The 12500-nt window shown below is 37.9% G+C and overlaps 1 protein-coding gene across 1 annotated transcript; it reads right to left on the reverse strand.

The window, feature by feature from the left end:
* Nucleotides 1-3119: 3119 nt before the first annotated feature.
* Nucleotides 3120-3728, reverse strand: LOC136836480 (uncharacterized). Its single transcript, XM_067100810.1, has one exon. It carries the CDS (start codon nt 3726-3728, stop codon nt 3120-3122), a length of 609 nt encoding a protein of 202 aa, XP_066956911.1.
* Nucleotides 3729-12500: the final 8772 nt, after the last annotated feature.

The raw sequence follows: 12500 nt of genomic DNA on the forward strand, positions 1-12500 counted from the left end.
ATATATATTATATATATATATATATGTGTGTGTGTGTATATATACAGTATATGTATATGTATATTTATATATATTGCATATATATACTGTATATATACACATATATATTTTTATATATATATGTATATATTATATACATATATAATATATGTACGCATATACATATTAATATACATATATATGAAATGCTGAAAGATATTGATATATTATATTGTTGTTTCTTGGGGGGGGGGTGTTAAGCAATTTGCTTGGGGACATTCTGGCCAAAGGTAAATGGAAACAGCGCCTAGGTATTCAGCAAGTCAGAGCTGACGAAGGCCTAGCGTCTTATGGCTTCCCATGGAGACGAGAGGCATCGTACCCTGGGTGATGTGCTGGTTATGTCGCCGGAAGTCGTCATGATCCGGCGAATGCCTTCGTTAGTTCGCTTTCATGGGCGTGTCACATGAAGCATGAACTTACCAATTTGAGTACAGGTTAGGCATTTCAGAATTTGATCTCTTTGTGCTCAGATCCACTCTTTTGGATGATTTTGTGACTGCTTGTGAGGTGAGCTGGAACTTTATGTTCAAGAAAACTTGATAGGGTTTAATTAACTTGGTTTAACATATCTGATTTATTTTACTGATTTATTTTTATCTACTAAGTCTCTTTGATGTTTATTGATGATTTTAGCATGTTTAATTTTATGCATTTCCTTTGGGGTTGGTAACATTGGAAAACATCCCACATTTATGTTTCTCTGTGCTTATTTTTAAAAGTTGTGTTTTCCCCTTCATTTCTTCAGATGTATCGTGAACAGAGGTCAATATACATAGTGGGGAATGTGACTTATCATGAAGTTGTAAAGACTCAACTGGGGGACACTGATAGCACTATGCCATATTCCTTACTTGGTTAATTGGGCTAACAATTATGAGTCGTAGATATTCCCATTTTATCTTTATTTCATTTCAAACCACTTGCCATGTTAGATTACTGAATAAAGTATATTTTTGATAGTGAAGTGTTTGCTGTCCTTCCCAGTTCAGTTAGTGACTTGGATGAGAGAGAGAGAGAGAGAGAGAGAGAGAGAGAGAGAGAGAGAGAGAGAGAGGGAATGTGCTGACCCAGTACTGGCCATTGCTACCGAAGAATCATTGAGATATAAGATAATGTGACATTGTCCTTAAAACAGATGTGGAAGGAGGTTATGACCCTATCTGACCTCGTTACTAGAGCACTATATATATATATATATATATATATATATATATATATATATATATATATATATATATATATATATATATATATATATATATATATATATATCATATAGTGAGTGAATATAATAGAAATAATCAATAAACAATCCCGTGACTGTGTGTTTATTATTTCAATCATATTGACTCAGAAGGGATGATTTGAGTGAAATTCTGCCAATTGCGTCACTGGTGAGTCAGGAAGTTGGTCAAAACACGCTGGTATGCGAGGCAGTTAGCCTGCCCAGGTAAGTCTTAGTTACAGTTGTAGCACTTAGGTTCCAACTTGTTTTATGACTTGTGGCTCGGTTGGCAGCCACCTTCCCTTTCATTTGAAAGACCTGGGTTCGATCCTGATGTGAGTCAAATTTATATCTGTTCCACACGTGATCATGTCTTGATTATTTCTAACATATATATATATATATATATATATATATATATATATATATATATATATATATATATATATATATGTATATAAATATATATATATATATATATATATATATATATATATATATATATATATATATGTATATATATATATATATATATATATGTATATATATATATATATATATATGATTCAGGAAAGAGCATACACAAAAAGGCAAAAGAAATAATTACTGTGGTTTGGAAGAATTATGCAAACAAAAGTGAAACTTGGTTGAAATAAAAATTTTGTATAACACAAGAAATCTAGATAAAAGAGGCAATTCCGTCATCAATCACTTCTTCCCCGACCGGCGTGTTCGACGATGGTTCTTTATAATGCATTCAGCTCAGCCAAAAACAAACGTCATTTACTTTAATGTTTTCCATTTTCAAATTACGAGAAACTCTGTGTGCAGGAAACTTTAGAATTAATTTTGATTGTTGCTATACAACATTAGAGTAAACATTTCTCTGTATAGGTTTTTTGTTGTATTTCTAAAAGGTTTCTACAAAAAAATTGGTGGTGAAACGTACAGAAGCAATATTAAAGTACAAATGGCCAGATAAAATTTATATAAGGATATTTTACCCTTATATAATTAATATACTTAATAGCTAATGGAAAATGATCAGTATGTAAAATTGCCGGTACTGTAGTTAAAGTTTATTGGTCGCCAGGCAATAATGGCCTTAGGAGCTATTCAAAAGTGATACTTAAGTAGGAGGGGCAGATAGCTAGGAGATATGAGGTTAAACAGGTTGTACTTATGAAAAAGGAAGCGTTAATTAGCCATTTCAGAATTAGTTTCACGGTCTGTAATAATACAATAAAATGATGTGAACCCTCGAATGAAAAAAGCTTTTTGTCTCTGTCGTTTAGGCAGTTTCAGATACAAGCAAAACCATTGGTATTGCCTTGCAGATTGGCCAGTCACTGATAATACGCCTGTGACTTTGTTGAAATGCTTATACATAGCCAATGTATGCTGTTTTTCTGATAAAGGGTTTGTGAGTGAGGTATGAGTAAGATACAGAGGTCTACAGCTTACTAATTTATTTACAAACTTTCATCGTGTGAGCCGCAAAGTAGTCCTGACCTCTTGACAGATCAAGGAAGGGATTAAATTCAAGCATCTGTGTTTCTTCACAGACATAAACTTACATCTGATTGACAATTATACATACATTACTGGAAAGCTGGCATAACAATGTACAGAATGATAATAATACATGAAAGGTGACAATAACGGTGGTTCAGATATTTGTATAAAAGACGTGAGAGAAAATGTGTTTCTCTCGACTGCATGGTTTTCCTCCCACGTTACTCATCACGGTAGAAAGCAGCTTTTGACCATAGGCCTTCCACGTGGGCACTATAGGACTTCCATCCCCCGGCCCCCCGCTAGGAGAGGCCAGTATCTAGTATGAGTGGAGGTTTCAAACCCAAGTTGTCCTCCCGTCTACTGTCATCTGGTAGGCATTTTGTCGTCCCTGGAGTATGCGGTGTGGTCCGGAGTAGGCTGGGAAGAGGTGGGGTTTGCGTGCGCCTACCGGAATGAAGTATTTTACATTCTGTAAATCTTCAGGAACGAACACTTCTCTGTCTGCTTGGTAGGTTGTCTTGGCCGGTATTATTTTTTCTATCACTTTTTGGGTGTCGGATGGCGATGTTGGGTTTGTTCTTTCTTGGAAGACATCCTCTGGTAACGTCAACACTTGGTTGTACAAGACTTCTGCTGGAGATGTGTTGAACGCCATGTGTGTTGTTGTTCTCAGTCCTAGAAGAACCCATGACAGTTCTTTTCTCCAACTCTCACCCTGACATCTGGCAGTGACTAATGTTTTTAATGATTGGTGCATCCTCTCAATGATTCCATTGTCTTTGGGGTTGCAGGCCGTTGTATGCGTTATTTTTGTCTCCAGACTGTTGGCAAGGTTGTTCCACAGGGTGGATGTGAAGTTGGCGCCCCTATCGCTGGTGATGATCTGGGAGACTCCATGCCTACTGACCCAGTCAACAAGGGATTTAATGCAGCTCTCCGCCATCTGCTGTCAGTGGGTATTGCTCCAGCCACCTATTGTTCCTGTCTATTATGGTAAACAGGTATTTGTACCACTCTGAGGGTGGTAGGGGTCCCACTATGTCGACGTGTATGTGGGCAAGTCAGCTGATTGTTGTTTTGAACTCTTCTATCCCACTTTCTATGTATTTCATGACTTTTGACGTCTTGCATGGGATGCACTATTCTGTCGATGTCTTCGCGTCTCTTCTCACCCCCCACCAGATATACCACTCTGCTATGATTCGGGCTGTTGATTGGTCCAATGGGTGGGATAGGTTGTGGGCAAGAGTGAAGAGTCGCCTTCTTGGTCCCTCTGGTAAGTATGGGTGAGGGCGCCTGGCACTCATCTCGTAGGTGATGGTCGCCTCAGGCCCTTGTTGCTCTTCTGCGCCTACTCTATCTTGGGATAGGCTACCCAAAGTTGAATGGTGTTAGCACAGTTTCTCGATAGGGCATCTGCCATGGTGTTCACTGAACCCTTCAGGTGCCTTTATGGTGCAGGAGTGCTCAGCTATCGCTGACAGGTAACGTTGTGGTCACACTGACCATGCGTCTGCTGACTTTGTGAAGGCGTGCACCTGTGGTTGATGGTCTGTCTGCACCACAAACTGTTATCTCTCAAGCATGTGGCGGAAGTGGCAGGCTGCTTTGTAGACTGTGAAGAGCTCCCTGTCAAATGTTGAATACTTCTGCTCTGCTACAGTTAGCCTTTTGTTGTAGAAGGCCAACGGGCGACGACCATCATCAGTGTCCTGCTCAAGTATGGTGCCCATCACCATATTCACTTTCTCCCCAGTTCAATTTCTTTTTATTTCCTTTAATGCATTCACATATGGGGCTCATTATTTTTGCAATGTTTGGTATGAATCAGTGGTAATAATTTGTTAAACTTGAGAATTCTTGCACTAATTTCTCTGTTGTTGGTTTGGGGAAGTCTGTTATTGTTTTCACTTTCTCTGACAGAGGTTTAATGCCCTCTGGACTCACTTGGTGCCCCAGAAACTCCACCATTTTCTTTGCTCATTCGCACTTGTCTTCCCGCGCTATTAGTCTGTTTTCCTCTAGTCTTTGTAGCGCTATTTTCACATCTTTGAGGTGTTATTTTAAATTTGGGCTGAAGATCAGTATGTCATCAACATATACCATGCAGAATGGAAGGTCCCCAAACAACTCGTCCATTAGTCTTTGGAATGTTGCCCTGAGTTACAGAAGCCAAAACAGCTGTAGTTGAATGTGTAGGTGCCGAATGGGGTGATGATTGCGGTCTTCTTGATATCTTCTTTTGCTACCGGGACTTGGAAATACCCTTTTAGCAGATCAATTTTTGTGAATATTCTTGCTCTGTTCATTTGATTTGTTATGTCTGCTATATTTGGTAAAGGATATCTGTCCGGTTTTCTTTTCACATTCAGCCATCAGTAATCTCTGCAGGGGCACCGTGTTCCATCTGGCTTCAGTACCACATGTAGGGGTGATGCCCATGGGCTGGGGGCTTTCTGGCATATTCCATCTCTTTGAATACCTTCTTCATGTAGGTGAGCTTCTCTGGAGCCAGCTGTCTGAATCGCGAGTGGATCGGGAGTCCTTTGGTCTCTATGTGGTGCTGAATGGTGTATTGCCTGGTTTTGTTAGGTTGTGCTTCAGGTTGTCTTTGAATATGTTTTCGAATTTGTCTCATCTCTTTCGGTGGGACGTCGGGTGCGATGGGGCATATTTTTTCCTCTCATTCACTCGCTGATGCTTTCATTGTCGTATGTCTGTTCGGCTTTTGGCGAGATGATTTTTGTCTTGTTCTTGGGATCAGCTGTTTAGCTGCTTTGTTGACCAATAGGTTGTGCACTGTTAGGAAATCTGCTCCTAACAATGCCATCTTAATGTCTGCTGTGATGAACGACCTGCCGTATTCTTTCCCACCAAAAGCAATTTTCATCTTTCGCATTCCATACATTGTCAGTGGTGTTCCTCTGGCTGTTGATATGTGGAGGTTGGATGGGGGAGCAGGGTTGGGTCTTTTATTTGGGCTGGCTGGGATGAAAGATCTGCATGCTCTGGTGTCCACTAAGAACCCTATGTCAGATTGTTCATCTTTTAGGGAAAACCATGTTTGCCCTTTTCTTTCATACCCGGAAGAAAGACAGCTGTGTTCAGGCGTGATTTCTCTTACAACTTGTCTGCTCACAGCTGACATTAGTATGAATGGGTCATGTCTGCGACTCCACTGCATGTTTTTGAGAATAGGCAGCCCCTGTCTCATATTCTAGCCTTGTTTCTGAACCTCCAGTGGAAAAAGCATACGCCCTCTGGAACTTCTTGTTTCTTCTGTTTAGGCTTCCATTTATAGTCCTGTCTGGGGAAGCGTCTTCTGTATATGGGGGCAGCTGGCTCGTCTGGATCGCTGTCTGATCCTGTGTCTGAATTCTGCTCAGTCTGATATGGTGCCGCTACTGCTGCTGCTGGCTGTGAGGGGTCTGCTGCTTTGTGGGCCATATAAATCTCATCAACCATTACCAGGAGCTATTCTAAGGGCATGGTGGAGGCTTTGGGTATGGCTGCTACTGTCTGGTGGGGTACTTTTGTCAGGAGTACCTCCCTCATGAGGTCCAAGGTTGACTTGGGTTGGTTGCCCTTGGCGGGCAATGTGATGAGCCACTGTAGTTTGCTGTACACGTGTGACAACCTCTCGTCTCCTATCAGGGCTCCCATGTGGTTGAGGAACTTCTTGGCTTTTTGGGCAGGCGACACGCTGAAGGATGACTTTAGATGGTCATTCAGTGTGTTGTAGGTGATGGGGGAACTCCAGTTCCTCAAGCCATCCTGCTATCTGCTCAAAGACGTCATCTGGCAGGAATTCGAGGACGGTGTCTGTTTTTCACGTCTCTGAGGTGATTTTCTTTGTGCGGAAAATCGTTTCTGCCCTGAAGAACCATGCCTTTGAGTGGTGGGGCGTGAAGGGCAGTAACCATATGGAGGCTGCTGCGAGGTTTTCGCTGATGGCACTGGGGTCGCTGCTGGTGGCTTGGTCAGGCATCTCTTCAACGGTCACCAATGTGAGTGAGGCACAAGTAAGATACAGAGGTCTACAGCTTACTAATTTATTTACAAAACTTTCGCACAGGTCAATAGCTCATGTGAGCCGCAAAGTAGTCCCGACCTCTTGACAGATCGATGAAGGATTAAATTCAAGCATCTGTGTTTCTTCACAGACAAACTTACATGTGGATGGATACAAAACATCTGACTGACCATTATACATACATTACTGGAAAGCTGGCATAACAACATACAGAATGATAATAATACATGACAGGTGACAATAACGGTGACTGAGATATTTGCAGAAAAGACGTGCGAGAGAATTTGTGTTTCTCTCGGCAGCATGGTTTTCCTCCCACGTTACTCATTGCGGGAGAAAGCAGATTTTGATTGTAAGCCTGCCACGTGGGTGCTACAAGTTTATCCTGTGAAAACTGTGGATTTTACGTATAAGGCTATTTTAGGGGTTTTGATTCTAATGACGAACTTTTTGAAGGCTGAACCGATTAGTTTTGTCACAACCAAACATTTTACCAGTTTTCTTTACACCATCCTTGAACGGGATTTTGACTTTAATGGTGTATGTCCCTTTTTTATGTTGATTATTGTGGTTGAAAAGAATATTAGTTTTCTAAACATCTTATAACATCACATAACTATAATGTAGTACTACCGGAGAAATATAAGAACACGTATGATCTTAAATTCGTAGTACATATACTATTTTTCCTTCCCAGCACTGATGTGAGAATAATATATGGAAGTTTTTGTCATCTGAATCATTTATGGTCACCGTAGATCTATTTTGGCTCTTAATATATATATATATATATATATATATATATATATATATATATATATATATATACTGTATATATATATATATATATATATATATATATATATATATATATGTGTGTACAGTGTATATATATATATATATATATATATATATATATATATATATATATATATATATATATATATATATATATATATATATATATATATATATACACACACACATCCTCATTATAATATAGATATATATATATATATATATATATATACAGTATATGTGAGTGTGTATTTTAATTAAGTATCTAACCTGAATTTCTGAAACCTATACGTGTGAGTCTGTACAGAATACTTGAAAATATGTATATAGAATTCACTAGGACTGGGATCTGAATATGGGAAGATTTCAATGCGTTTATTCCCTGAAATAAATATTAATGTGCCCAGCATATCGTGTAAAATAGAATGGAATAGAAATCTTTTACGTAGATGTTTTAATTATTGCTTGACATGGAAAACCACTCCTCTGCATATGGGAAACCATTATTTCATATATATCTTACGTCACTTCAGGGTTTAATCCTTACATTATGTTTATACATTCTTCCAGTGACATGACATTCTTTCAGTGACATGACATGTGGAATGAAACGAATATGATCAAGTACTACGGTGACCTTAAATGAAATAATTGGTGATAAAAACATGAATATGCTACTCTCATAGTGATTCTAGAATTAAAAAAACTGCGAAAAGATCTAGTGCATTAACTGCTGAGATGCTACTATGAGACAGTAACTTACACAGAATGTGGCTTTTGTAGTAGAAATTATTTATTTTTCAGTCAGAATGAAGGGCAATAGGGAATACTTGGATGAAAGAACTCTAGTGTGCTTATTCCAAAATGACCGTGCCCTTAGAGAATTATTGTGGTACTTCGTGATAATATTGTTTTCTTTGGTGAGCTGGGGTACTTACACTATAAAATACTTTGTCAATAACATTATAACTCACAGGTGCGATTTCCCTATTTTAGGTGACTAATCTTGTATGTGTAAATCTGTATTGTTGTAAACTTGTGATACATTTTCCTGTTTAGCCGAGGTAGAACGCAAGGTCTTGTACTAACATATTACTTTTATCTTGTTTCTTCGCTCACAAGTAAAGATTGGACTAAAGTATCAAGAAAAATATGGGCATTATATTGAACAATTCTGTATATTTAATCCTCGAGCATTAGGTAACATTACTTTCAGTAACATTTGTAAACCTTAGCTAGGCACTGAAGAAACACTATGATGAAAGATATTTCAGAAAAAAATTATTTAACAAGCTTTTATCCGAATTCTTGCTTAATCAACAGGTACGAAAAAGAGACATAAAATGACTTAGCTTTTAAGAGAAAAACGACTAACCAGCAATATTGTTCCATTATGTCTAATTTTATAAGCATTATTTTCTCATCAGAATCCTATCCTAGGAGCAGGTAAAAGGCGAGACATTTCGCTTTACTTTCGTCTTTTTTAGTCCCCATACAAAGGCTGCTAAGTCGCAATACTTTTAGCTTCCCCACTGAGAGCATTAGCTATCGCAATTAAAAGGCATTTGTGTGCTCTCCAGTGGCCGCAAATGTCGTGGGTTTTCCTTTTTTTTCCTCTCAAGGAACCCCCGTAATGACTGCTAATTTCCTCGCACAATATCGGGGATACAAAGATTACCTTTAAGAGATAGAGAAGAAACGAAATCAACAGATTTTTTTTTTATTTTAGTGTTATACAATTAGAATGAACGATCAAAGGACGAAGCAAAGATTTTAGGAAAATTAGAGGTCAAATGTTAATCTAGTTACCGAGTTAAACCGCGCTTTTAACTTTGTGGTTGTGAAACAAATGAGAATTTAAGTTAATGAGCTTGAAAGTTTGATGGCGCCTACAAATCATTGTGATATACTTATGACTATAATGCTGAGCTTTAATCTCTGAACCTAAAATTTAAACGTTAATAATTATGAAGTAATTATGTATAAATATCTAGACTTTGATGGTACGGATTAACTAGGATCAGTGTTTCAATGCTTCCTCATCGGAAAGAAAAATGGAAGTGAAGAAATGAAGTGAGGAATGAAGATAGAGAAAAACTGCGATTATGACAGACATTTGCTTAACATTCAGTTCACTAATCGTGTTTAATAAGCTAAATCAAGGCGACTGGTGCTTTATTAGAAGAAACTGCTGTAGCTTTGTTTTGGGTAGTCGAATGTGAGGTGGGTTTGTGTTGCAGCTACCATTCTAAAAAATCATGTGCCTGTATTTTTAGAATTTTTGGACAAATAAGAAAAAAATTAATTATAACGATTTTAAAAATGGGCAGGAATGTAAGAAATAATGTTATTATTTCCCAGGAGACTGGTCAGTGTTCAGGAAAATAAGGGAGACAAGACCATTAGGAACCCTAAAATTACAAGGCAAACTGGGCAATGATTTTTTATAAAGAATTACAGTCAAACTCAGTTATTTGTAAATTAATCATAGTCATGTATTCTGTAGAGATTCTATAAAGTCGAAGTATTTAGCCTGAAGAAAAGAAATTCTTGAAAAGGCCACAGTTAGTCCTCAGAAGTTTAAAAATATAATGAATCATTAGCCAATTCATTTCATTATTTTTGTTAGCTAGTAACTGTAATTTATATATCTTTTACTTTATACAGCAGATATTTCCCCTTTGCCTCATACTTCCTGATTTAAAAGAAATGGGGGGAGGGGGTCTTGGACCCCACCGTGAGGTTCGTTCCCTATTGCAGAATTTCCGTGACCGTCTCCCATTAAAAAACGATAAAGTTGTTCTTATTATCAAGGCTGCAGATAGCTGCTAACGGCCTCCGGAAGAATGGATCCCGAGGGATGACTCTGCCGTTCACATTTTTGTTGGAATTGCACTTGTGTATCTTTTACTGCGGGGAACTCGCTCGCGCCGAATCTATTCTTTTAAAGACTCGCGGAAACGAGGCAATATTTTTATGGTACCGTCAGCGTTACTTAGGAGACACACTGATTCTTTACGTTTGATGACGTAGGCCAGAACGACGCAATTCCTTTTTGGGAGAAGAGCTGTCATTTTTAGCGTAATGTTTAACATATGATTTATATTTCTATAAATGAAAAGTATGGTTTCATTCATCTATATGTGTCTCTTTGCTTAGATCATTGTTAGGACTCTTAGTCACGCGAACATCACACGTTTTCTGGAAGAGAAGTACCAAGGAGTCAGCTCCGATATGTTTGAGCAGTTCTTAAGAGGGGAAGGCGCGTCAGGGAATGCCGTGTGTGGAAAATAAATGCGAACATAATTTCAGAATAGGATTTTTATTGCCTATTCAGCACCTGTTTTTACTAATCATAACCTTTCCTTTTTTTATGAGAGACCATTCGCGTCCTTGGGAGCTTCGTCTAACTCTCTCCGATTTCTTTCCAAAGCCTGTGCAAGAAAAGACTGGTCTTCTTTGCAAAATAACCCATGACATTTTTTATCATCTCGTAAATATTTCCTTTGGTATGTAAATCTCTGACGATAGGGCTTTCTTTCGGTGTATACTCACATATTCTTGATACTTTTGATAACGTTCTTACGAATGCCACAGCCAACAAGAAAAAACAACAGTTTTTTTGTACTGATATAAGAGGAATACGCTGACCTATTCAGTGTCCAAAGGGAATAAAAAATCTGGGAAGTAAAAAGGCTTAGGTCTAGACTGAAGGGAACGATAGGCGAACACTTCAAACGAAGGTTAGATTCAGCAAAAAAAAAGTAGCCTGGGGAGAATTCTATTTCTCGGTAACCAGCTGGAAAAATGAGACCAGTTGAATGAACTAGTTAGTTTCAGCGTAAGTCTTCGTTTGATTTCTGAATTGCCTTCCATTTTCTTTGGAATTCATTGCAAAGGTCTCCCAGGCACACTTATATTTCACTTCAAAAGTTATGAAATACTGGGTTAAAAAAAAAATTGTCCTTCTATTCACTGATAACATATTTTTGTTTCACGCTGCTAGGAGCCAAGTTGTTGTTACTTCATATTACTACATTAGCACTATATATGTGTGATATATATATATATATATATATATATATATATATATATATATATATATATATATATATATATATATATATATATATATATATATAGTAGGTAAGTAGATAAATAGATAACCATGGACAAAGAACACAGGTAAAATAACACCATTTACGCCGCCCTGTGTGATGAGAGTAACCAAATGTTAAAAAATGTAAAAAAAAAAAGAAGAAGAAGAAAAATACTTAAGACAATGCATTGTGGGGTTGGGTGGATGTGGTGCAATTGAGAAGGAATGCATGGAGGCAGATGTACTTAAGAATAGAAAGCTAGATGTTTTGGCACTGAAACAAGAGAGAAGAGTCATTGTCAACAGAAATGGGAGAGACAGGGTAACTGTGGGTTGGGGGATACCTGGGAGGTGCAGCGATAAGGAATTTTTGTCGCTTGTATTCGGGAGAGCCGAAGGGCAGTAGAAAAGTGCAAATGTGTTAACTCTAGTATCACATGGGCAAGGTTGAGTTTGGCATAAGAAAATATAATGGTGATTATGTATGAGTAAAGGCTGGAGAGGAATGAAAATGAGTGAGAGTCTTTTCGACTGGAGTCCTGATGGGCAGGGAAGATGGAAGAGTGCTTTTACAGTACTAGATGATGTAAATGCAAAGGTGGGTTATAAGGAAAGAGATGGTGTTGAGGTCAGACTTAGAGAATTGCAAGTCTTGTGGAAATATGTTTGCAGAGAAATTTCCAAAGGTAATAATCACAAAAATATGTAGAAATGAGAAAGTGGTGAGGAAACGGGCTGATTAGATTGAATTAGAATAAATTGAGTCACTGAATGTAATGATTAGA

The sequence above is a fragment of the Macrobrachium rosenbergii genome, chromosome 4 (assembly GCF_040412425.1).
Source record: "Macrobrachium rosenbergii isolate ZJJX-2024 chromosome 4, ASM4041242v1, whole genome shotgun sequence".
In the NCBI taxonomy this organism is placed as follows: Eukaryota; Metazoa; Arthropoda; class Malacostraca; order Decapoda; family Palaemonidae; genus Macrobrachium; species Macrobrachium rosenbergii.